The following is a 26,976-nucleotide window of genomic DNA, read 5'->3' on the forward strand; positions in this document are numbered from 1 at the left end:
GCGGGTTTCGACACCTGCGGGTATCCCGGAAAGGTGCACTCAGACCGTGCTTACCAGAAGCCGAGGGTAGAACTGGGCTGCCCAGTGTCTGGTGCTAGTGAGGTCGTTGTTATTCTTGTGTTAAAATTTGGAACACCTCCTCGGGTTCACCTGTGTAGCAGCACTGGTCTAAAGTTATTAGATCTGTTGTAGGTATAGCATCTAAGTTTCTGTGAGTTTAGAAGCAAGGAGGAATAATCTTGGAAGAATGCACGCAGAAGACTTTTTGATACAGCTACCTACCTGCCCCGATAGGGAACACCTTAGGAAATCTAACTATTCCTGAACTACTACGTGTGAACAGTTTAGGTAGGGAAAGCTGGAAAGCTCCGTGTGCAGTAGCATTTTTAAGCATAGGAGAACATGCTTGAAAGAGGAAAAAGGTACATACTTCTGCAGTCAGCATGGAACCTTGCACACTGCACTAAAGAAAGGAAGTGCTTTTATGAGAGATTGAATGCTTGCTCTTTGTAACTTCTTTGATTTTGAGCTTGACACGCACAGAGCTCTGGTGATGAAATGTGGTAATGACACTGAAGTAGTGTCTGGTTTTCCTCTTTGAATATAGCAGTAATATGGAGAACAGCATTAATTAATGGATGAACCATATAGGATTATTTTACCTATCACATGATGAATTAAGAGAAAAAGCTTTCAAATATACTGAAATATACAAGAGTTTAGAGATCATGTTACAATATTACGATGTTCATGGAAGTGGTTTTGTTGGTAGGGGTTTTTTTAATCCTTTTTTGATTGCTGGCCTATGCCAGTGTCTATATTACACTTTTTGTTTGGACTGGAGGTGCTCTGATCATCATGTAGTATTAAGCACCCTAAATACAGATTTTCAATTATAATGCATTAAGAACATGCATCCCTGGTATATCTTTCAGTATTAAACATGGTTCTGTGAATATTTTGAATATCACTTAAAAGGTTTGTCAACCTTTGAAAAACAAATTTATCAGGAAACTGAATCTCTGGCTAAGTAAAAAAGTATGCCATAATTTTTTATTTTCAGTTTGAGTAAAAATTTAGCTCTTTATATTAAAAGATACATGGTTTGTATAATTGTACTGGGGACACTTTATTTACTGTTATCTATGAGGGGATGAAGCAGTATGAGTAATGCGTTAGGCACTTGCCTAAGATGTAACCTCTTAAACTTGGACAAACTTGGACAAGTATTTTGTTAGTTTCAGCAACTTCTAGTTAGAATCCCTTGGAGGACTGTAGAAATTACAGCGTGAAGCTGATGCTGTTTTCATAGTTGCAGCTGCAGAAAGAAGTAATGGATGATTACTCTTGTGTGAATAGAGTAACAGTTAGAGGAGCAGTCTTCACAGCAGCCAGTAAGCCTTCCATAGTTGAGGGATGTGAAAATGAGATGAGGAAGTGAATTTGAGATGGCTAGTAATCGAGCCTGTGAAGAAGAAACCTCAAGTTTGAGGCAGTTGTCAATAATGTAGTATTCACTTTCACAGCAGTTCGTAGGAGAGTACGTGGCTTCTTGCCAAGGTGTTGCTCATAGCTGTGAAACCACTGAAGCTGACAGCACATCTAGAAATCTGTGCACTGAGACAGTGCCTGCATCTGAATGTAGTAATCTGCTTTTATGTTTTGCATCAGAAAATATTGACAGTAATCTTACAAATAGAATAAGTTGCTAATAGTTCTAATTGTAGTTTATATAGCTGTCTTCAGATTCATTGAAATGTCAGAGCTGCAACTAAATAATTTTTAGAACTAGAACTCTACCTTTTACTTTGACAAGTCATATACTAGAAGCTGTCAAATCAATCCTAATAAAAAAAATCTTTGTACAGCTACTGATGGACACTTCTTTGAAAGTGACATTTACTGAATTGTATGAATAGGCCAATGATTTTATTTGGAGTACAGAAGTGAAAACCAGGTAAAAATTTGACAGTTTGGGGATACTTGTTGAGGGAAATGTGTGTGTTATTATCTTTATTAGGAAGTCTGGCTTCTTGTCACTAGTCTACAGAATTCATTGTAAAAACTCTAGCCTCTCTAAAAGGACTAAAATAAATTTTAAACAGCTAGATGAAGTAATAGATACTTGCTGGAATATTACTTAAAGCTTCACTGGATGAGGGACAGTTTTGGTACAGAACAAGTGTGTGTCACCTGTCGTGAATTAACTCCCTCAGATTTCATGAGATGGGAAATTTGGAAATGTCTTGGGCATTAGCAGTGGCTGGAGAAGCCTTTCAGTAAGAATGAGGATAAGTAGGCCAGCTACTTTTGAAATACAAATGACTTACAAAATGTGAATTACTTTGTAAGCTATACTTACTTGCAGGAGTACTGATAGTAAGGCATCTGTCATTATACTGCTGTATGGGTATCTTTTTTTCTTACGAGAATTACGTTTTTAAAATTACTTAAACGTAATTCTCGCTGATTATGTAGTTGTGCAGTAATTGCTATTTGTTTTCTTTGTATTTCTAATGACAAGTGGGGGAGTTCTAATCTAATGACAAGCTAGACGCAATACAAAACCCACATTTCCAACACAAGACATCATCTGTATCTACAGACAATTTTATATATATATATAAAAAAATCCTGCCTCTGGTAGTTCTGAGGCTCTGTTGCCACACCGATTGAAGTCAAAAGTACTCTACTGTTGCTTTGATAAATTTTCTTTAATCTCCGTAATAGTGATTGAGGTTATCTTCTGACATCTCTCGCTTTTCTCTGCAAGATCCCAGGACATATTTCATTTCACTTTTTCCTGGTTAATCAGGTAGTTTCCTTAGATATCTAAGCGCAAATGTATTGTCAAGATTTTAACTCCTTTAACTTGCCTTTTGGACCTTCTAAGGTCCCTTATCTAATCCTTTCATTAATTTCTGGCTTCTTTAACTTTGTTTGTTGTTTTTTGGGGGGTTTTGTGGATTTTTTTGTTGGATTTTTTTTCAGTTGACCTGATGTCATTGTCCAAATGTGATTTTGTACTAATAGTACTTCTTTTTCAGTTCTAGGAAGATAGTTGTGCCTGTTAGTTTGCATGAACTTTGACTTTTTATCTCATCTCTGTTGTAAAGACTATTTTATAGTGTACTTTCCCTTGATGAAGGCTTTCTATTAGCTTTTTAATTTACCTAAAGAGCAGAGAAAGTTCATCAGCTAAACAGGTTGCTTATTTCCTGCTGAAGCTCTTGTTGGCTCATGGAAACACTGAACTTCACATTACTGCTTCCAGTGCTTTAAATGGGATTACCCATGCCTTCTCTGGTCTCTCTCAGCTACCCGGCTGTGCTGTGGTATAATACCTAATTTTCATATATGATGGATTCTATGTAAATATCATGCTTCTGTCTATCTACAAATTCTGTCTCTCTAATTTCTGATCTGAAGTACTGGTCAGTATGCTTACTTTATGCTCTTGACATTACAATTGTGCAGTGTATAATCAGATGTATTGTGTTACAATCTATCTGTTATTTCCTTCCTCATTTTGGTTGTAAACACTTTTATGGAAAGTCGTTTGGATAGAAGAGATTGCTGTGTGGCTGGGTGTCAAGGGAGGATGAGGCTGAATTAAGAGTTTGATTGTGTCATCATGGAGCCATGGTGTGAATGTAGAAGGTGAATGGTTTGTTTGGAAATGCTATTGTAATGGCCGGATATACGGGGGCTTCAGTAAAACAAAACAAAAAAATCGGTAGAAGGCATGCATGTTAAGGTTGTTTCTAATTACAGAGTGCATAAAGAGGTGAGATTTCGGTATTTCTGTTTCTTTAAACTGAAAATCCCTTTACTGATCACCTGTACAAAAAGAAAAAAAGCTTGTTTTCAGCTGGACCTTCCTGAATCACTGTGAAACATGTGATAAGTGTTCCTGTGCTAATTCTTATGTTGAATTCTTCATTGTAGAGAACTTGAGCAGTGAAGTTCTGAGTTACCCCAAGTGATTCTTTCCCGATGAAGATCACAAACTGGTAATCTGTGTGATAGCCTGCAGCAGTGTTTTTCCTAACTGCATCCTACGGGCTAGCTCTTTGCATGGCAGAGTTTTGAGCTATGCTTTGAAGTGGAAATTGTAACTCTGTTGTCTTTAAACACACTGGGAATTAAGTATGCAGATAAACATATACTGAGTTTGAACAGACTGTAGTATATGTGGTCCAGCTTTGTGACAGCTTTATAAATGAAACAAATTTTAGTCTCCTTCATATGGAGTTGCACTATTACTTTGCATGTACTTACCCAGCGTAACAACTGCTACCGAGTTGTTTGTTTAAAGGCTTTCTTTTTAAAACCTGTAATAGCTAGGGGTTTTGTAACAATTGAGCAGCAGTTTTCTTGTTTTACAGTTTTATTTCCTGAGGTTCTGGTTGAGTAATAATAAACAATTAATTACTATTATAGCATATCTCACTTTCCATGCCAGTGTTTTTTTAAGGTGGTGTGGGTTTTTTCTGGTTGTTTTGTTTTGTTTGTGTTTTTACTATTAGTAAAGAAAGTTCACATAGCAGTTTGTAACCGTGGTATTATTTCTTCCCATAGTAATTGGAGGACACAGCTATATCTTTTGAAGCAAGAAAGTTGTGAAAAGAGCAATACTTTTGCAACTGAGATCTCCTAACAACATATTTTAACAACTATTAATAAGAGTGTAGGTATGAGACACCTAAAAACTCTTCTGACGTCTGTAGGAGTTGCAGATGTGTATCACCTCTTTGAACTAACACCTAATTAAATTGACTAGGTAGCAGACTTGAAAATTTGATCAGTTTTAGGCATCAAATAAAGGATTTTAAAATGTTCTTTTTTTCCCATGAGCAGAAGCCTGTGAATAGCAGGGTTGTAGGTACTTGCATGGTAACTAGATTTTTACTTGTTTCAATTTGAAACTTGCTCAGACCATGAGAAAAATAGAAAAAACTGAAACAACGTAATCTGTTTTCTTTATTTTGTGATTTAATTAGGACTTGTTGCTAAAACAAGTTAATGTGACCCACATTACAGGATAGGAAATTGGAACAAGGAAAAAATGCCCTAAAATTAATGCCTGTGTGCTATACACAGAGATGAGGATTTTCAACCTTATGTAATAGAAACTTTTTTTAAAGGTCACCACTGGCAGAATTTGCATGTTGGGTGTTTAAGTATTTCTTGTATTTCCTTTCCACTTTTACCTTTCCTGAACTCTGCTTTGGCCTAAATACAACCAAACATTTAATTAACCTAGTAATTATGTAGGACTATTGGCTACATTAAATCATTCAAACATGAGATAGGTAGATCAGATAATTTTAGATCTTATTTCCAAATGTTCAGTGGCAGAGAGCTGGTTCATCAAAGCAGCAGCTATTTAAGATCTTTAAGTCATCTGCACAGTTAGAATCAGTATGAATTTTGTCTTATCAGTGTTACAGTCTATACAGATATGTTGATCCTATAGCATGAGACAAACAAATTTCGTTATAAGGTTGTAGTCTTAACCTTGAACTTCTTTCTTGATGTTTTATGTATAGTGAGTTTACAAGAGGTAAGTTCTACATCAGTTTTGGACATTAATTCTATTTTTTTTTGTTTTTATACACATAAAAACAAGACTTGAGAAAAATTGACTAAAGTGTTTGGGAAAAATACCAGAATGTGGGAATCGGAATCTGTTTAGATTAGGTAAATAGATAACACAAAATGGTTTTGTTCTGTTTTTACAGGACTTTTTATTTTTTCCTGAAGTGCTAACTATTTAAACCTGTTACTGTACTATCTTTAAGTTTGTGGATAAAAGGTTTTAAAAAATTAATCCAAACTATTCAGCTGGTATGTGATAGATGCATTAAATACTGCTTTAAATGTGTTCCAGTTGATAGTCAGCATTAATTATAAAACTCTTCCAAGTTGTAAGCAATGTCATTATTGATCATCCAAGCTGTGTGCACATTATGCACATTTTTCCTTGTAATAAATCCAAATTGAAGAACTATTCAAATAGATATTCATCTAAACAGCCAAGAAGAAAAACCCAAAACATGATGTGGACAAAATTTGACTAGCTTTTATAAATGTGCTAGACAGAGAATCATTTTCAAAAGAAGCAGATGCAGATTCAGGATTTTTTCTTAGTAACATGTATCTGTATTCATTTTTACCTCTTCTGACTTCAGCAGTTATGCTTGGAGAAACAGAACTCCATAGGAAAGTTTAACAGCAGCAGCACTTACGGGGCAAACAGCTGGTCTCTCCAAACCTCCCTGAAAAGTGCAGAGCTAGCACTGCAAACTGTTTTGCTGCCTCTGACAAGTCTTGAAAAACTATGTAGCATCCTAGGACAGAATTTGTCATTAAGTTTCTTTTTGTCTTTAATTTGTGACTATTCTTCTCTTAGAGAGGAAAACTTTTATTCTTTAAAAATAAGCCCAGAACTAGTAATTCCTTTGATGTTTCATTTGTGAGTAGATTTCTTCTGAATAAATTTTTCTGATTTTTGTTTTGTATGTATGTCTTAGAAGAATCATTTAAATGTAAAGCAATCGGGATTTGTTCACTATTTACAGTCAGAGTAAATGTAACCTCATAAGAATAATAATTAAAAAAAACCACCCTGGGAATGATGCTTGACATCAGTCATCCACATGACAATCTTATTTGTGTTTTGTATTGTTATTTTTTTCTGAAGAATAATTAATTCTGACTTAGTAATAAATCATCTTAGCCTGCAACTAAAAAACTTTTCTAAATGTCGTGGTGCTTCCTGTGTACTAGAAAGGTATCTATAGGCTTAAAAGTACTTTGAACTATAACAGCTTATATTCAGAAATGGGCTGACTTTTAAAAAAAGTATTGAGCCTCTCTCTTTATAGACTGAATATAAAAAAGGAAAAAAGAAAACCCTACATGCATCTATTTTACCTGAAGCATACCCCCCCCCCCCCCCCCATATGCATCTATTTTACCTGAAGCATATTTTCAAAGAATAGGGTTGCAGATCCGATTCTGTGTAGAACAGGGCTGGAAAGAGTGGTGTTTTACTTCTGTGCAATTTTGGTAACTAAAGCTGACACCCAGGACAGAAGAGAAAAATAATTGCATTTTCTTCTTGAAGAAGTAAAAAGTTTGGTTGACTTTCAGTGTTGCAGCTGCTGTTTATGGGGTATACTTGAACAGGAGTGAGAATGTATGTTTTCAATTCTTGTTGTTGAAACTGTTCCAAACCAATGTGAAATGAGATTCAGCCTGCTGAGACTGAGTATGATGATAGGCCTGTTACGTCTGGAGTCCCCTTTTTTACCTAGAAAGGAGGGGAAAAACTGGGCTGTAGTCTGTTCTGTGGAGCTCCTCTCTTAGAGATTGCTGTTGTGGCCAGTTAAGATTTGACTGTGCACTAATGAACAGCTTCATTGTGAAGGACTAAAATGGCTTTGCTCTCATACCCTTGGGTATACTTAAAAATGTGTTGTATACCTCTGAAGAAATTCAAACACTGTTTCTCAGAAAAGAGAACTGAATCTCTGATCTTTCACATCCAGATTAAGTTCTGAATTCAAGGAGATGGTTCAATGGAATTGCCTCATTTGTTGAAGGAAGGAGCTTCCTTTCACTAGGGAAGTGCAGCAGGGCACTTACAATCCTAGAGTTTTTTAACATACTTTGTGATGCATTTCTCCCCTCCCCACAGTTGCACTTGGTTACCCTCAGCATCTCCTCAATCAGCCTGTTTAGTTGTCAAATCCTGAATTTATGCCTTTGCTCTTGTTTCCAGTGTTTGTTATTTTTTCATCATCAACTGAAAGGCTTCAGTTGGAAGGGACCTTAAAGATCACCTAGTTCCAACCCTGTTGCCATGGGCAGGGACACCTTCCACTAGACCAGGTTGCTCAAAGCTGCATCCAACCTGGCCTTGAACACTTCCAGGGATGGGGCATCCACAGCTGCTCTGGGCAGCCTGTTCCAGTGTCTCACCACCCTCACAGTAAAGAATTTCTTCCTAGTAGCTAATCTAAATGTACCCTCTTTTAATTTGAACCCATTACCCCTTGCCCTATTGCTGCAGGCCCTGGTTTGATTGCTTGTATTGTAGATATTTTACTATGTGAAATCTTGTAGGAATTGGAAATTAGGATCTTTAAGGTTTTTGTCAGGATTGATTATATGTGGAATAAGGAAAAGTTCCTCAAATACTAAAGTAAAATCGGTGAAGTGGCAACAGGAAGGCCTAAATTGCTTTTAATTTGGCTAATTTGTTATTTCAACTTTAAGTACTGGACTTTTTCTTTGAACTAACAGCTCTTTCTGTTCCATCCATTTCCCTGTTCATAACTAGTAAGTTTCTGAGTTAGTGTATTGAAGTTCTTTGGTAATGTGCACAGCTATCTTTATAACCATGTAGACTAGATTATATGAAGTGCAAAGCAGAGATCTAGTTTATAATGATGATGATAATAATAAAGCCCCCCCCCCAACCTTTTACTAAGGTTACAGTGCTGAAGAATGTTTCCTAGATACCAAAAGGAATAATCAATTTTGTATCACGAAGAATTTATATTGAATTTATTTAAAGTAAACCTTTACCTTAAACTTCAGATCTTGTCTCTAAAGACCCTGCTATCATGATTGTAAAACAAGCAAAAATTTCTAAGAGTGGATATGGCTATTTGTGAAAGCTTAAGGTTGGAATATTTAGAATTGATTATAGAAACATAGTATATTTATATGTAATATATCCTATATATAAGTACTTACACAATTTAATAGAATATTTATTTCATAAGTATTTTAGTAAAAATCTCAGTTCTGTCTTCAAGTAAACAAATAAAACAGTAATCCTGCCTCCCTTACAAATGAAGTAGAGTTTGTAAAAGCACATCAAAAGCACAAATCTGTTCATTGAAAGTGTATTGTTCCACCTTTGGTACACTGAATGAAAATTACATGTTGAAAATCTGTTGTACCTCAGGATAGCGCTTGCAATCATGGTGCGTGGACTTCTCAGAATGGGACGGTTCAATACATGTGCTCATTGAGTATAGATTTCGAAATACATAACCTAAACAAGTACACATATATGACCTGTCTCACGATAGTGGGGAGATGTGTGTTAGCTCATATTTTAATAGGGGGAAAATAGTATCAACAGAGAATGCTGTAGACTTCCCTTTAACAGATACTTTACTCAAAATATTTGTTACTGACCCCACTCAAAAAAACTTTGTGTAAAAACCATTTAAAATAATTAACTGGAGTTTTATTACTGAGAATGGCTTGCAACAGTTGTTTTACTGTTGATTTACTGGAAAATATAATTTGGTGAGTATGTCAAGTGGTAGTAGGCCATGCTCATACAAGAGAGGTTGTTTTCTGTCTTTGTGCTGCTACTAGTTCTGTTCTATTTGTGGTAGGGCAGTTGCATTTTAACTTATTTTAGGTTTACTTCTCTCCCATATCTTTTTTTTTTATCACTTTGCATTTTGCTTTTAAAACAAGCTTGTTCTAAAGTCTCCCTATGGTCTAGCTGATTGATAATTTTTACTTAAGAAACGAGATTTTTAGTTATTTCTCTGAGGTTAGTGTTTTGTTGTTTGTCATTTTAGTGTGTTTTCCTAATTTCTAGCAGCTGCCTGCTGCAGTGCACCCTTCTCTTAGTGTGATAATCCATAATTGCTTCAGTATTACTTCCTAATGCACCTTTGTTGGAAATAATTATACACATTACAAAAGCTTAGCTTGGTGCTTTGAATCCTGCCTTTATTTTTGTGTTCATAATTGACTCTTTTCCCTCTAAGCCTCTCTGCCTGCAGTTTGGTAGTGATCTACAGGTGGAAGTAGTCCTGCTAGTCTTGATTGTCAATTATTTTCTAAATTTACATAAAATTGCATGGACTACATAGTTGTACCAAAACTAACTTGTATTACTGTTTCAACTTTAAAAACTATTTTCAAGTGAGGTGATGAATAATAATTTTGAGTTCCTTCAAAAAAGAACCAACAGGCAAACCAGCATGCTTGTACACAGTAGAGCGAGACCTTGCAAGAAGCCTGCACTGTTGGCTTAGCCTTCTCAATCTTGAAGTGTATTTTAAATATATATCATTCAATTTAACCTTTGCCTTTTGAAAAGCTAACTAAAATTATGTTGTTTGGTATTGGAAGTGTGGCATTCAGAGAGACATGTGTAAGCTGTATTTTTCAAGGTGTGTGTTAATGTATGTTTTTCATGGGGTGTTTGTTTTGTGACCTTTTGGTCCATCTTCCTTTTGATGAGTCTGAAGAGCTTCCCCATTTTAGTTGGAGCCTCCCCTTTCAGGAAGGAAGATGTTTGTAATTTCTTGGGAAGACATGTTCTTGCAATCAGTTGCTTTTTAAAGGGCACAAGATAAGGCTGTTGGTACTTGCTTAAGGGTCAAGATATGTGTGTTAGTTCAGATTGGGAATGTATGTTTGAAACTAATTTATTGACTGTCTACACTCACTTTGCTTTTATGCATTGTACTGTTGGCCCTCAATATACTTACTTAGGTATGAGTGAAATGAAGCAGAAAGTTCTGCTGCAACCACTTACAGGCATTCAGCCAGGTAAGATCTAGTTTGGATCAATCCCCTCAAAATACGTAGAACATGGACATCAGGTTCTCGGCATCGGTTGAATGTGCCATGAATCCACTTGTAGTAGGATCTGGTATCTGCAAATGCAGGTGCAGCTGAAGTGAATTTGCAACAAATTGCCTAATATAATACCTATCAAAACAATATAGGTTTTACATGCAATAGACCAAATATGATTGTGTGCAAAATTATTTTCCTTAATAAGCTCTTGATTTCTTTATATATTTGGTGACTTTTACCCTTTGTTTAAATTTTCCTCCTGTCTTGCTCTAAATTGCTCGTGCATTATGTGAGTTGCTGAAATTTACTAGTCAGGAGGTCTTTCTTAGAGCATCTGTTCTGTTTGATATATTCAGGTGGTTTTAAAGATAGTTAAAACACACACCAGTTACAGAATCAACTGCCTGTAATTCCCTTGCATCCTTTTGAAATGTTTTAAACTCAGATGTTATTTCTCACTTCTTTCTCCCTTGAGCTATTGTGAATTGCTTTTGGTAATTAGTCGCTGGATGTTAAAACCACGGGAGGCATAAGTTGTTTTTCAAAGTAGCTGTGACATTCTACTGTTCACTTCATCTACCTGATTGCTGTGTTATTTAAAGAAGCATGGGAGAAGAACGGCAGAGTGCTAGATCCTCAAGTTTTTACATAGGGTTGCTGTAAATGAGATAGGAATTTTTCTGTCTTCCTCCCACCCACAAGGGAGGTGGCTTTTGTTTGAAATGCAGTGGGAAAAGAATAGTTTGTTGAAATTGAAGATGTAAGTTGAATAGTGTATTAGTGGGTTTTTCCTCCTTTTCTGGTCCTTGAGAAGAAGAGAGTATGTTCGATCATTAAGCATTGGTGTTTGCTTTAAATTGTGCAGGTAGCATTCATATTGTCAGAACTTAAAGGAGGGGTGAGTGAGATGAGTTAGTGTTAGTCCTTTCTGGAAAGTGAGGGCAACAAAGCAAAACCAACACCTCTGCTACTTTTAACAAGCAAGCAATAGAATTTTTTCCTGGTTTAGCTTTATGGCAAGTGGCGTATTGCACTCTAGGGAAACAGGCTTTGCTTTGGCAAAACTATCAGTAACCCTCCTTTAGGTCTGCTTAGAAGCAAGCATGAGGTATACCAGGGGAACAGTTATTATCTGAAAATTCTTTGGCAGGAATATGCATGGTTGGTTTTGAGTAACTCTTTTAGAAGACTCAAAACTATGTCTTAGAAATTAGCAGGCTTTGATTCTTAAAGTAGTTAGCAAGTTTCAAATGAGCCATCTCTACAGGATACTTGGGAAGCCTGGTAGAGGAGTGCCAACATGGAGAAAGTTTCTTGGGCAAGGGCCAACTTGACAAGTGCAAGCAGGCAAGCTTTGTGTCCGGACTTGTGTTTCAGCTTATGCTGATGGATTTAATGTCCTTAGAGCTCAGATGCTGTGGCATACATTGCAGTGAAAATACTACAGTACAGTGTGCTCCGTTTCATTTGCTGCTGTGTTGGAGGATTAAGGGGAGGGGAAAGAATCAACTACCCAGGATGCTCTGTTTGGAGGAGTAAGTGAATTTGATTGTCGTCAGACCTAGATTGCCATATGAGTTCTGAAAAGCGTTTGGCTCCTGAGGATAACTGCTCTAAAAATAGATTTGGAGGAGAGGTTTCTCATGGGTCCAGTTTCGGGTTCCAGCTGAGCTGGCTTTAGGAAACTTGTTTGCTCCTGTTGCAGGACTACAGTGAGGATAAATCATTTCTTATTCTGCCTTCAACATTAATTTTTGGAGATACCGACACACTCACTCTGTCTGGGGAAATCGAGTGCTGATGTTATGGCTGATGACACAGGTAGAATCCTAACGTTTTTGTCAACAAGTGGAAAATGCATAGTCTCAAATACCGGCTGTGTCTGCTTTTGTAATCAGCAAAATAACTGGCTTGCTGTGGTATGTTGGCGTTTTCTAGCCAGTTTGCTGTTCTAATCTGCATTACAGGCTGCCTTTGTTCTTTTTGATTGAATGTTCTCTGGAGTAGAGGTATGTCATGAGTTTATGGCAGGTGGTTAATTGTAACTTAAGATTTTGCTTGAGTAGAGCACACTTTAATGTAAGAAACGTAGTTTTGTCTTCAGATATCTGACTTTGAAGTTATTTGTGGACTATGTGAAATTACTAGGTGTATTTAACATAAGTAAAAGGAAGAAGGTTTTCGTACACCTTAATGTAAGTGTGATTTAATGGGGGATGGGTGAGTATAGGACTTTAAAAGATTTGCCGCTGAGGAATAGAGCACACTTTAAGACTTTCTGATGTCTGCATAAAGACATCTGGTGGTGCAAGCACAGGCTTACCAGATATGGCAAGTGACCTACTTCTGACATGGCTGGCAGCATGTGCAGAGAAAGGGCTTGAATTGAGAATTAACTGGAATGAGCTCTGAGCCAGCTTCAGTCCTTGCAACATTTTGTTCTGACCCATGTGTAGGGTTATCTGTGCATGCCATAGGTAAATTTTATGTTACATAACTTCAATTAATATTGAAGTGTTGCCTGATCAAGCTGCTGTGGTTGAACTCTTAGCAGAATCAAGAGTTTTGAAAATAATTTTCCTGTAAGATAGGAAGCCACAGCACAAAAATGTAGTGTTGTGACAGTTGTGAATGGTATTTTTATAGCAGAACTTGGTTTTGAGGGATTTGCATGTCTTTTAGACTGTAAAAAATATGAACAGCTATGCTTGATTACTTAATTGTCTTGTCTTCCATTTTCCTGTTCTAATAAGTAAAGCCCCTTTCTTGAGAAGCAACTAGCAGTAAACACTAGAAAACAATAAGGTAAATGAATAAGTGTGAAATAACAGCAAAATTCTTGTTAGTGTTTGCCTCTTCTAATACCTAATATGCTCTAGAACAAAGTTGTAACCTGGTATGATTTAAAATGTTTTTACCCTTATGGTTTAATTTTAAATACATACAAGCTTCCATTAGCTGCATTGGAACACAGGACTAGTGAAGTTCTGCTGTTAAATAGTCTGTTTATTTCTGAATATGAATATTTCCTGGTCAAGAGTACTTTAAATATTTTTTTATACACAGTCAGTTCTGTTTCTGAATGTGATGACATGCCTGATGTGAGGCCAAGTTGTCTCTGTTTCTCTGAATTATTGGGCAGCCTATACCAAGGGAACTTTGTGTGTAATATAGAAAACATACAAAATAGTTGGTATTTGATCTTTGTACAGAGTAGGCTTAATCAAATAATATGTTTTTTCAATAAAATGCTGAGCTGGCTAAGAGCTGATGTGAGTCAGTTGGGTTTTTTTATTGGTCTGATTTCAGTATATAGCACAGTGAATGTAATAAAAGGTTAGTTTATTACAGCTGTGAACCTGATTGCAAGCAGGGTCTGAAACTACTTCTATATAATATCTAATACACAAAGAAGTCACCAATCTCTCATTACTGTCATTACAATCAATCATCTTTCAGAGCTACTCCATTTTCTTTAAAACCAATCATATTGATATTTAGCCGAGACTATTTTTGGTTTTTTCTATGATCAGTGTTAATAAAGACATCAAACATTACTTGTAATTAGTATGATAAAAATAACTCCCTACCTTATTATACTATCACAATATTCATGACAAACTTCCTTGAATATTCCAAAATATGTAAGAAATAGCTTAACTTCAATAACTAGGACTGAATGTGGCTGAACTGGCAAAGGCCGGTGCTTAGAGGGGAATGAAGTGGAATAGGCTGTTAGGCATGAAACTGTGGCCAAGTGCCAGCTTTGCGGCAGTAGTAATAGGAGGCAGAAGAGCGGATGTTTAGCTTTGGAGAAAGGCCACAGGTCTTTTTGGATGCACATTTGTTTCCTACATGTACCCCTCTTACCCTAAAATGATCTTAAAGCAATGGACCAAGCAATTTATGTTTTTTCTAGTGCTGATGCCCATTTGAAACCCCCTACATATATGCTAGGCTGAGATATTTCTTTTCTCAGTGGTTTGTCTGTAACTACTGGATTTTTTATATACACTTACTTTCCATATGTGCAGTTACAAATGAAGCTGTGATTTGCATTAGATCGCTGTGTCATACTTTCACTTGTATATTCCATAGGACTGGAAATCTAAAGGTATTCAGCATGTAGTGAATCTGCTTGATTCTAAGCCAACAGGGAAGATTTTTTTTTAGTTGGTAGGGTGTCTGAACTTGGAGTCTTATCCTTAATATATATTTTGGAGCCTTCTTAGGCTATTGGAATTTTCATGTTGATTCTGTGGGCTAATTCAACTAGCTTTGAAACTTGCTTCAGAAGAAATGCTTTTCTTCCAAAGTGGTTCTGCTGCTCATATTGCCCTCTGGTGGCAGTTTGAGAACTGTTGTCACAAATGCAAAACATCTCAAAAATGTTAAGCTCTGTATAAATATACATAAGGGGAGGAAGGGGAGATGTCCAGCTAAGTTGTTAAAATAAATTACATGCGAGTGTTTGGGTTTTGGTTGGTTGTAGAGCTTTTACTTAGATGATCATTGAGCTTCCCACCATAATTTGCAGTGTTATGAAAAGCAAGTAACAGTGGTGAAGTTTGAAAAACCAAAAAGAACAAAAAAAGTGTTACTCAAATGTCTTGTATTCTGTGTAGGCATAAGAAACACGGGTTAGAATTATATGTTGAACCATGATTTTCTAAGTCTTACACAAATATTTTTTCCTACTTGTTTACCTTATTTTCACAGAGACTAAGCATGGAGGAAGCAAGAATGGAAAGAAAGAAGGACTCTCTGGAAGCTCGTTTTTCACCTGGTTTATGGTAATTGCTTTGCTGGGAGTTTGGACATCAGTAGCAGTTGTCTGGTTTGAACTTGTAGATTATGAAGAAGTTCTAGGTAAGAATTTTAAATCTTAAGTTGCTTCTAATAATTATTATGATATGCATTAAATGGAGGTCATTTTAAATTTCTAGATAGCTGATTTGACTACAGCAGTGTTTGCAAATGACCTACATGATAAGAATAGGCAATGTAGTTCAAAAAGTACATTTTAATGCTGAACTCTATTATGATGTTAAAATGGGATTCTCATAAGACTGAAAAAGGTTATTACAGCATTTGTTAAAGAATGGAAGAAATCTCCAAGGAGAGATCTGGGTCTCTTTGTAACACGTATACTGTAGTTCATTTGAAATATCAGCTAAATATGCATTGCTTCAATTTAAGCTCTCAGAAACTTGCAGCAGAAAATGGGCAGGTAATGTTACCACTCCTGTGCTGGACTGTGTTGCCTGTGGAGTTGGGGCAATTGATCAGTCATCCTCTCATGAATGAGCTGTTGAATGACCTCAGTTTAAAGCTTGTAACAGTGATAACTGTATCTCAATATGACAGTGTTAAGATGGTATTGTTAATATGATATTGAAGGGTAAAAATCAATGTCTCAAATTTCAAGATGTATGTCCATAGATAGAGCTATTGTCCTGATGTCAACATGCGCTTTTGCAGCTGCTGATTTTACAAGCTTTACAGCTTTGCAAATCTGTTGGTACATGCTTTTGATTTGGACTGATTTTAAGAGAAGCTTCTGGTTTGAAACTTCTTTGGGTCTAGTGATGCAAATAATGGTTTCTATATTTTTACCATGCATGCAGCCAAAGCAAAGGATTTCCGTTATAACTTGTCAGAGGTCCTACAAGGTAGGATATTAGAGAAATAAGCTTGCTTTACAGTCCCTTGGCTAAGAATTTTGGTTTACTTTTTAATGTTTTTAATTTTTGAGACAATTACTGTTCTTCTACAATGACGTGAAACTCGGTCATTTCTCATCTGTCTCATTCTTCATGGTTTTGAAGATGATGCAATTCTTATTTCTAGAGAATTAAGTTTATTCTACCACTCTGCTATGTTTAACCATAAACCAATAAAGAATCTTCATAATTCATTGCTTCCATACAATGTTGATGGCCTTATTTTCGCCTGTTCTAGACCCAAGTCTGAACTTTTTCTTCGACAAAACTGTTTTCTATTTTTCTAAATACCATATTAAGAACTATGTTTCATTTATTTTAATGTCAATCAAGTTCTGCCTCCATTTAAAGAATGTCAAATATATTAAACTGGCAAACCATAAGGACTTCTGCAAACAGTGTGCAGAGTTTCTATGCTATTAAAAATTGTCTGAATTTTATCAAAACTAATTAGATAGATAGCTCCCTACTCACTTGGTGATCCCAGGATGCTTCTAATCCTGGATACCATGATTCTCTGCTAAAAATTCTTTTTGAATAACTAGGTTCTCCTTTTGCCTATACTTAGGGTTGGTAGAGCTGCAGTTTCCAAAATAAAAGGGAGATGTCTGGTGTGTTGGTCACCTATAAAAGAATGGACAACTTTTTTGTCTGCAGTGAATTTTATGCAGTTGTTGATTAAAAAATTATGTATATTTTCCTTTGTCCTTCAAGTAGGTTCCTTGCTTTCTATTAACTTGACACTAAAAATTGCATACGTATTTTTTCCTGAGAATTTAGAATGGCAAGAAGCATATAATCAGAAAACAAATGGTGATTTTTTTGATTAATTTGGTTTATTATTCCTCTCCCCTCAAACATGTTGAATTCCCTGTGAACTTAAATTTTATTTTGAGCAAAGCATGTTCACATAAAGTGCATCACTTAATTACAGATTTGTTTTAAATCTGTGAACATCAAAAGAAATGTGTGAAAAAGACTCGTGTTCAGTCTAAAGTCTAGGAAGTGCAGAAAGGAACTTAATATTATTATTAATATTTGTGATATTTCCCAGGAAATGTAAAATGTGGTTGAGTTGTATGACTAAATCATAAAAAAAATAAATAAATGTGGTAACAGCCTGGCATTGACAGTCAACCATTGCACATTGAAAACACTGTGCTGGAAACAAACTGCTGAATCCTTAATTGTCTCTTCGCCCTCTCTTTGCATTTCTAGGCAAGCTTGGGATATATGATGCTGATGGAGATGGAGATTTTGATGTGGAAGATGCTAAAGTATTGCTAGGCAAGTACGAACGGGTGGAATAATCTATGTAACTCATTTGTCATTCATGTTTGTTTTTTGTTTAATGTCAAAACAATATTTCTACTTTTTCCAGATTGGAGAACTTAAAATGATTAAATTGTGGTGGGTTTTTTTCTTAATGCAGGTTGTAGGATTGTGTGTGAAACTTGTTCAGGTTGTGTTCTTTTTCTCCTAATATAGCAATATAAGTGGAAAGCATTTATAGGATGATTTTGAAGTTAGGTGGTTGATGCTGCTGTAGACAGTTGAAAGAAGGCTGTGATTATTACTCAGATGCAGGGCGTAATATGCTTCAAGAGTTAAAACATTGTTTATGTTAGTGTGTTATGTCCATTTTTAATTTTAAATTTGACTTCCAACAGGCCTTTGTGCTTCCTAGATCACTGTTTAGCACATTTTATTAGTCTTTTCCTCTGTTCAGAGTTCTCCACAGGTCTGTTGGTTTTCTTTGCGCTTCAGCGGTCATGCATGATGTGGATTTTTCTTCTTTGACTTTGAAACACTGTTTTTAGGCTTCTGTTCCTTGGAGTTTCAGAGAATGTCTTTCTGCTCACTGTGTATCTTCAAAGAGAAATTTCAATCACTATAGATGCTTCATGATATTGCCCTTCTATCTACATCTAGCAGTTAAAGCACTACCATCTTCAGCTTCACAATCAAGCATTGGATAGATACTTCTTGCATACCTGATGTTAGAAATTTACTTTTAAAAATTGACTTGTTCAAATGTAAATCTATTCTGAGCACACAAACCTAGCCATCTAAACATAAAACGACAAAAAGTATATAATAGTTTGAGCAGAGGGCAAAGTGGAATGTCTCAAACTAGTTAGTTATCAATGGTATGTCAATAGTATATCAGGATGTTATGGCTTGCTATTTGAAGCTCATACTCCATAAAAATCAGTTTATTAATGGTTTATTTTTCCCAACTTATGTTTTCAGAAATAAGCAGATCTTCTGGGGAGGGTTCATTTGTTTAATACCTTCATGGTTTAAAGAAAAACCCATGCCATCAAAATTACTGAACCAGTTTGCAGTGGTGTAAATGTGAGAGGCACTCCAAAGACTCTCCTGGGGTCTGAATGACTTCTGAGCTACGAACTGGTTGTTAGTTATAAATGGTAGATAAGATAACACTATATAGTTAGAATAGACAGAGAAAGATTAGGATTATGTAGTGTATAGAAAGTGGATATCAATCCCTTGTGGATCATATTAGTTGGATTCAGATTACCAAGGTGGTAGCCAGAAACATGCTGCTACTTTGTTATCTCTCTCTGTTTTATGCAACTTGATAGAGCTGGGAATTATGCCAGTACATGACAGTGTTTCTATTATAAGCTTGTCTTATCATACATTTAAACCTTATACTTCAAATGTGACATTAAAAGGTCACGGATCAAAAGTTATTTTTATTACTTTTGAATACTTGCTCAGAAATTTGTTTTAATCTCATTTAATTTTAAAAAGTATTTTCTGCAGTACGAAGAAAATGGTAAATTTTGAAAAGTTACATGACGTTGATAATATTTTCTAGTAACTACCATATAATAGTGTTAACTGAAGATCCAAGTAAATTATTGCACTTGTTTGTATTTCATATTTAATATGAACTAAAAAATGAATGCCACCATGCAGTCTAAAATTATTTCATTGATGCAGAAACTGGTAGACTAGATTCCCTCTTCAGGAATTTGTCTTCCAGAATTACGTCTTTGTAGTAAAGAAAATCATCTAGTAAGTCTACATTCAACTGCAGTAGGGTAGCTTTCTAAATATTGAATGCATAGCTTCTTTTATATTTTATTTGTGATGATTTTGTTAATACATATGCTGTGTTTGAAGACTCGTTACTTTCTTTTTTTTTTCTCTGAGTCAGACTACTATGACATCAAGTGGTTTCTCTGCTAATTTATTATTGACTTTAAAAGGAAATCCTACTGTTTGATGTTTAATGCTAGGAAGTCATATGCTTTTTTATTTTCTGTTCAGTAGTTATTACTAAACTACTATATATTGAAATTGTGGCATGTGTAGTGGTTTAATGTCGACTTCCATAATTAGTTTTTGCTACAAATTTAAAGATTTAATTTGCATATTAATTATAAATACATTTTAAAGTTAATTTAATTCTGAGAAATGCATCTACCAGCATGTTTATTTTATGTTTCAAAGACTGGTTTAGAAGCTGATACCTTCATCGTTTTCTGTAATACTTGTGCACACCTAAATAGAAGAATTAAAAATTAGTATTTTATTTTTTGTATGTATAAGGTGTGATAGGACTTGTTCTTTTTGTTTGTGTAAATCAAACGAGGTTTGACAAATTAAGTTTTCTTGAGGTGTTTGTGTAGTTTTAAAAATGATGTGCAAGAAGTATGTTCTTCCCTGCCCCTCAAGTAAAGGCGAGGGGGGATGGAGCCCCATGTAAAACCCAAGTAGCCAACCAACCTCAAATATTTGTTGACTTAGTTTTGTACTCATTTATTAAAAAAAAAATATCCAGGGTGGAAGTGCAAGCTTGGTGAAGCTAGTTGGCAGTTACCTGGTAGATTCTTTTTCACAGGTATTTCTAATGTTCTGTTTACTGAATTCTTTTTGGTAATGGGAATAGAGGCTTCTTAATCCACTCCTTTGAGGGCTGCTGTTATCAGTAATTCTTTTCCAAGTTTTTGTCTACTACATTCTGATAAGTCTTTGAAAGGGGTTATTCTTCTAAGGAAGAGTTTTCCACCTCAGTACTTTTAGCTCAGTACAAAGAAACAGTGGCTTTAGTAGTATTATGAAGAAATACATGTATAGGGAATACCAATATCTGTTGTAACAGAATCTTTGAAGCTGAGCCATTTTTTTGTACTTCGTCCTTTTAACAAGCAATAATATCCTGAGAAATTCTACTTAAATGGCCACAGTAGTTAGTATAATTTTGGAACTGCAGCTACAGTAAGTCATCAATATATTGTTCTTGTGCATTTGGTTCAGCATAGTCTGGCTATACAGAAAAAGGAAAAAAACCAAACCAAAAAACCCCAAAATTAGTGTACCAGCAAAGTAAGTAAAAAGCAGAATCCAAGCTTCTGTAAACCAGCTTTTTTTCCCTGGTGCACCTATAGTAGAAATTTTTTTTTGCAAGCAGTCATACAAAGATGGCACATTCAAAAAGTCTGTGTTGAGATACTAGGAGTTAAAAGAATGCTTTTGTATGGTTCAGCTGTTTAGGATACGTTTCATACTCTTCTCTAGTTTTCTCATGTTCTATTGTAGCACTTCTAAATATTAAAGGCTTGCGTATGCTCATTCTCATAAAAGAGATGTTTGCAGGAGAAGAAAGGCTTTGTCTTATTAAATGAATGTAGTCAAGCCCTCTGCACCGTAGGTTGTGGTAACACTGTTGAATAGATAAAAAGATTTTGACTCCCTTAATCACTGTTTGATTTAAATTGTAATATTTAGACTTCTCTTGGAGTAAAGTAGTTACTTCCTGTGGGTCACTGATTTAACGTGGTATGTCTGCCTGGTTGGGCAGTTCCAGTTTTGTCACCATTTGCAGGCACTTCTTCCCATGCTTATGTGTGCTTATCAGTACGTGAGTTTTACTTTGAAAAGCAGTTCTTGATTATGGTGATAAATGAAGACCAAAACCAGTTTGAGTATTAGTTTGGGTTCTTCTTTTTATTTTAACTCTTTCTAAGACAGAAAAAAGATAATTATATGAAATAGTGTGTTACTTTCTGTAACTCAGGCTGAAAATTCTTTCCCCACCCTCCAGCCACTTAGATTCAAAGGCCATTATATTAATCATGAATAGTTTTTGTAAAGAACTGTAAGGAAAGGTTTTGGGGTTTTGTTGTTTGTTTTGTTTTGTTTTTTTTTTGTTTTTTTTTTGTTTTTTTTTTTTTTTTTTTTTTTTTTTTATGGTAAAGACTCTAAGATACATTCTTCCAGTTTCTATTGTTCCCTTTGGTGTCCCAATCTTTTCAAAGAAAATATGCTGCTGCACGCTATGTTATATTTTGCAAAGAAATTTGCCCAGGATTCTTATTCTTGACTTAGTGCAAGAACAGGAGTATCTATATGGTTCTTCATGTGCTTGCAGAAGGGTTATCTAAAGCCTCGTGTCTTTTGTGAGTGGTAGTTTGGTTTTTAGTTGTTTGTTTGTTTTTTTTTTTAATGCCAGATTCTGACAGAGTAGAATGATACAAATCTATTGTGTTTGTAAGTTAGATTTGATTATTTTTTTTTAAGATCCAGGTTTCCATTCTTAAATTGAGAATTTGTAGTAAAGTAAAACATACTTTAATTTATGTCTTTACATCTTGCTTGATCCGAATCTTGAAAATAAATTAGAATGATGACTGACTACCATGCATAAAGTTAAGTCTATAAAATTTAATTTTTATAGAACTAAGCCATGGAAGAAGTTGGAGAGGGATATTTATAATACCTTGATTGCCTCCTGGATTCAATCTATCAGTTTTAAGCCTTTGGGCTATCCAGTGAAAAATACTGAGAATGGCTGGTCACTCAAGTAGAGGTTCTGGACATCCAGTTACAAGGATGTGGAACATCATGGACTTGGAAGTTTCCTCAGAATTATCATTGATACTTTCACTATGTGCTGTAAGAAAAACGTGTTGAAATGTGTTGAATGTCTTTGCCATGAACTCCCTTATCTTGAATGTTTCATTAACCTGCACTTAATACTGCTTTGTAGTCTGCATGTGCAATATGTTCACTTAATTTTGTCTCAATAATCTGTCTTCACACTTAATCCACCTTTCTGCTTCTCCTTCCAACACAAACAAAGGTTTGTTCTGGTTAGAAGTGGGGGAAATTCCTCCTTGCCCTGCTTTAAAACTTACCAATAATTGACGTTTGTCATTGCTTAGTCATTCTGTTGTACTTTTCCCAGAATGGAAAAGTTGAAATGTTATTTAGTAATAACTGTAAACCAGTGGACTTTAATTAAAAAGAAAAAAAAAAACAACAAACAAAACAAAAACCAGGAGGGGGAAAAAAAAAGCATTAATCATGGCTTATTTGTGTTTTACAAACACCAGTTAGATCAGTGGGTCTCATAGCCCAGGGTAGCAACTTCTGGTGTTACGAGTTTAGAAGTGACGAGCTCTTTCTTAGCTGCTCTGGCCATCTCTACTTTAGCTGTCTTTAGTCTGCTTTAGATTTTCTATGTAACAATATATACACCCTTTGTATTGGGTACCTATTCATTTTTATCTGGTGTTCTTTATATCCTCAGATTTGGGATTAATTCCTGAGGATCAAGTATATAGTATAGAATACATATCATAGAAGAAAAATGATTGAGAAGTATGTGAAACAAATCCAAACAAACAAAGAAACCACAAAACAACACGCACACACCCCGCAATTAAGAGTCCTCACTTCTAAGCAAAATCAAAATTCTGCATGGTAGAATAAATGTTATCCTTAAGAGTATGTCTGTGAAAAGTTTGTTAAAGTACTGTTTGCTTTTAAATGTTATTCTCAGCTATCAGTTGCAAGCTCTCAAATTTGAACATGATGGTTTAAAAAGAAAAAGGCAACTTGGATGATTTTCAGTAGTGGAGGATAACTGTTATAAAATTGTTTAAAGGTAAATGGTGTGGCAAGAAAACTACATATAAATGGATTTGGGTTTAGGACTAGAAAGACGGGAAAGCAAATCTGCCACCTTCTATTTAAGGTTTTGGCATAATATTGTGCATGTTTATTGTCCAGATTGGATTCTGTGCTTTGAAAGATTCAACTTTCTTAACATTTTTCTATTTCCTAATTAGCATTCCTGTAAAGACTGCTGTCTGTGACATGAGATGTCTTTCACAGATCCTCCTTTTACAGTTTCCTCTTTCCACCTAACTGCTGTCTCTTTTTTTCCCTTCTCTTTGTCTCTCTCTCCCCCTCTCTCCCTCTCTCTCCTCTATTCTTGTATAGGCCTGACCAAAGATGGCAGTAATGAAAATATTGATTCCCTTGAGGAAGTCCTTAATATTTTAGCAGAGGAAAGCTCTGATTGGTTTTATGGCTTTCTCTCATTTCTCTATGATGTATTGACTCCTTTTGAAATACTAGAAGAAGAAGAGAGCGAAGCTGCAGATGATGTTGATGGTACGTCACAGAATGAAGGGGTTCAGGGAAAAAAGACTTGTGTTATTTTGGATTTACAGAACCAGTAACTGAGAGACTAAATTGATTGGCTTTCGGAAATGTCCATGAAATCATCAGTCTTAATATAACAGGAATTTATGGCATAGAGCGAAACTCCCAAGTGGACACTATAAAGATTTAGTTCAATATAAAGTCAGCCATGCCATGTAGTTTCACTAGTTGAAAGCCTATCAATGACTTTTCCATTTTTGTGAAAGGATGACAAATACTACACAGTTGTGTAAATATGTAGAATAAAACATGTATCTGTGGTTGTGTAGTTGGTTTCTGTATGTGCTTCAATTTGTGCATTTTGTGCACAAAACTGACAAAGCTAAGTGTAATAACCTCTGTTAACACTATAACATTTGTCTTTCTAGCAAACATTAACTGAAGTGTTTTGTAACAGTTTTAATTGTATTCTAGCATGACATTATGTAAATACATATTTATATGTTAATCCTCAATATAGACATGACAATGATAATTCTTTTGTGAAATATAATTTTAATAAATAATTTATTTTGTGATTCACTGATTTCTCAGATAGATTCTTTTTACATTTTCAAATAAAAGCACTTCATTTAAAAGTGCTTGAAAACTACAGAAACATTTATTTCTAAGTTAGCTAACATCTATTTTATTCAGAAGATACTATGTCATTATATGGTTTATCCCCACTGATTTGTCTGTTTTCAAACTAAGTTTTTGGTAATTTCTTTAATATAACAATCACACCACAAGGGCTGTTCTAAATTTGTTTGAGATCTTTTTTTAAGGTGGGCCTTCTATGGAAGTTGGAACTTGTGATTATGTATTCCTAATGTAATACTGAATATATTAAAGACTAATTGGAAATTAGAATTTAATGTCTTCTATTTCTTGCTAAATTCAATAACTTAATGCAGTTTAGCAAATTTTAATCCTTTTCCTGTGAGGCTGTTTTATGACAGTTGTTTACAAAAATATTTTCGAAGTACATAGAATTCTATCTGCTATCATGAAATTATTGGTATAGAAATGGGAGTTTATAAGTGCATTCTGTAGTTTGTATCAGTACTGAAAGCTGAAACTAAGCTGTCTTATTAATACATGAATAATGTACTGAATCAGATTAGTATTAAAATTATATGATACTGTTTGTTGTAATGCTTGCTATGCTTAAGTTTGTATTGGTTTCCCATATAAAGTTTATACTCAGGTTTTAACCCTAGTGGATGCAGGCTGAAATTATAACTTGTTTTTAAACTAAATGAATTTTCATTTGCTTTGGCATGGAATTTTAAAGCAATTTAACATTCATTGAATCATCCAACTCAAGATTCTACTCAATTTTTAAAAAGTAATAAAAAAGAAAAAATGTTAAGCAGTTGAAGTGGTTAAAAAAAAGTTGTGACATGTTAGTACTGCAGCTTAAGATTTACAAATGAAATGGAGCCACAAGAACATTAGTCACTTTTTTCTTTCAAGTATTTCAGGACCTAGGATATAAAAACGTTAGTAACATGTAAATTTAATGGCTTTTAGGATGAGATATATGAAGCATAAGGCAAAGAAAATAAAAAAAAAACACCTGTACATGATGGAAAAAAAAGCTAGATCTGTGGACTATTACTGAGAAGTTTCTTAGCAAGTGGAGGAAACTTGCAAAGTATCTGAGACATATGAAATAAGCAATTTGGTTGATTTTTTTTTTCTTTTCTTCTAATTCTAGAAACAGATTTGAATTAAAAATAAAGAGTTTCATCACTATTATGGGATAATAGTGTCTGTCAGTATGAATTAGAAAAATTGTCATGGAACATTGAATTCTCTTGTATTCAATACTATACAATTCTCTTGTATACAATACTACTGAATGCTTCAGTAGTGGAACTAGAAAGCCAAAAAGAGGAGGAAAACATCTAGTATGAGATTTCCGTATTATGAAGTTTATACCAAAAATCTTAAAAACATATTGATCATCTGATGAAGTTTCAAGTGCAATAGAGATATGTTGTTTGAATCATGAGAAAGCTGCAGGCTCTAGAATAGGTAATAATTACATCAGTAAACATTAAATTTAGCTTGGGCTGGGGAGATGACATGCAGGCCAGGAAAGTTCTGATTTGATACCATGGGAGTTCCTTGTTGATTTTAAGAGTGTGGAAGTCAGCTCAAATCAATGATGGTGGGAATAAAGAACGTGTAGGAGGAGAAAAAGAGGTGGAGGGGTGAAGACCTAGGGGAAGGGTTAACAGCAGATAACTTTGTAGAGCATTTAGTTTCTGGAATATTAGTGGGGTTTTTTTCAGAAGTGTTCAGTCTTGCCTGGTGGTGTTCATGTAACAATTAAACACTCACCAGTGGTGAGCAGAGCTCTCCTAAAGGTTGGGGAAGAAGACGTTCATTTTAATGCATTGCATTAATTATTGTGATTGCAAGCAGGGCTTAGGTAGTAAGGGTGGTAGTAAGATCTAGATGAGTCTTCAGTTATGTTAGTGTGGCAGTTAAAAAAGAAAAGGCATTTTAACAGTAGAAGGGTTAAGCTGAGCATGATATGCAAATAAGCAAAGCAAACTGAACTGTGTCTTTTGAATCTAATTTAACATAAAATGTTTGAAATTACTTGAGGAAGTTGAAACCTCAATTTTTAGTTTGATTTATGGTAACTATCAGTTATATAAAATACAGTCAGTATATTAATGTTTTAAAAGAAGTCCAGAAAACTTTTAAAGTGGTTTTAAACTGTAGGTAGAAGGATGTAGCAGCTTTGCCTTTCAATATTATTTTTGAATAGTTATTTCAGAAGGCGAAGCTACTGCTTTTCTACCTACATTTTTTTTTTTGTTTCAGTATTTAAAATAGGAGTAAATTAGTAGCAAACAACCTTTTTCATGAGAGAAATACATTATTTGAGTGATAGAACTTGCTAGATTTTGTAGCTAGTAAAGAATTAACATCTAGTGATTTTATGTTAAATTTGGCATGCAGCTTTCTTTTGTTAGCTATCTTCATGTTCCTTACAGTTTATTTACATTATTTTTCACAGAGCTCCATAAGTAAATGTAACTAAAGTTGTAGTCTTGCAGTTTGGCCAGCATTTTCAGAAATGTGGGATGTTTTGCTTGGCTATTTTCTCGTGTTGGTAAATGTTTGATATTTTAAC

At 35.0% G+C, this 26,976-nt stretch overlaps 1 protein-coding gene across 17 annotated transcripts in view; it reads left to right on the forward strand.

Moving 5' to 3' along the window:
* Window positions 1–26,976, forward strand: part of ASPH (aspartate beta-hydroxylase) — a 132,486-nt gene that overhangs the window by 19,958 nt on the left and 85,552 nt on the right. For 11 of the 17 annotated variants that reach the window (XR_013926576.1, XM_080378280.1, XM_080378284.1 and 8 more), the window contains exons 2-4: window positions 15,349–15,498; window positions 16,257–16,301; window positions 17,571–17,639. Coding sequence is in view for 16 of the 17 variants with exons in the window: in XM_080378280.1 (XP_080234406.1) it covers window positions 15,349–15,498; window positions 16,257–16,301; window positions 17,571–17,639 (264 nt within the window). In the remaining variant the exon portion in view is untranslated. Of the gene's footprint in view, window positions 1–3,948; window positions 4,014–12,180; window positions 12,451–15,348; window positions 15,499–16,256; window positions 16,302–17,570; window positions 17,640–23,615; window positions 24,363–26,976 lie in introns of those variants that run through there. The other 6 variants (XM_080378285.1, XM_080378290.1, XM_080378286.1 and 3 more) reach the window with 5 other exon arrangements.

The sequence above is a fragment of the Falco punctatus genome (genome assembly GCF_963210335.1).
Source record: "Falco punctatus genome assembly, chromosome: 3".
NCBI classification, from domain to species: Eukaryota; Metazoa; Chordata; class Aves; order Falconiformes; family Falconidae; genus Falco; species Falco punctatus.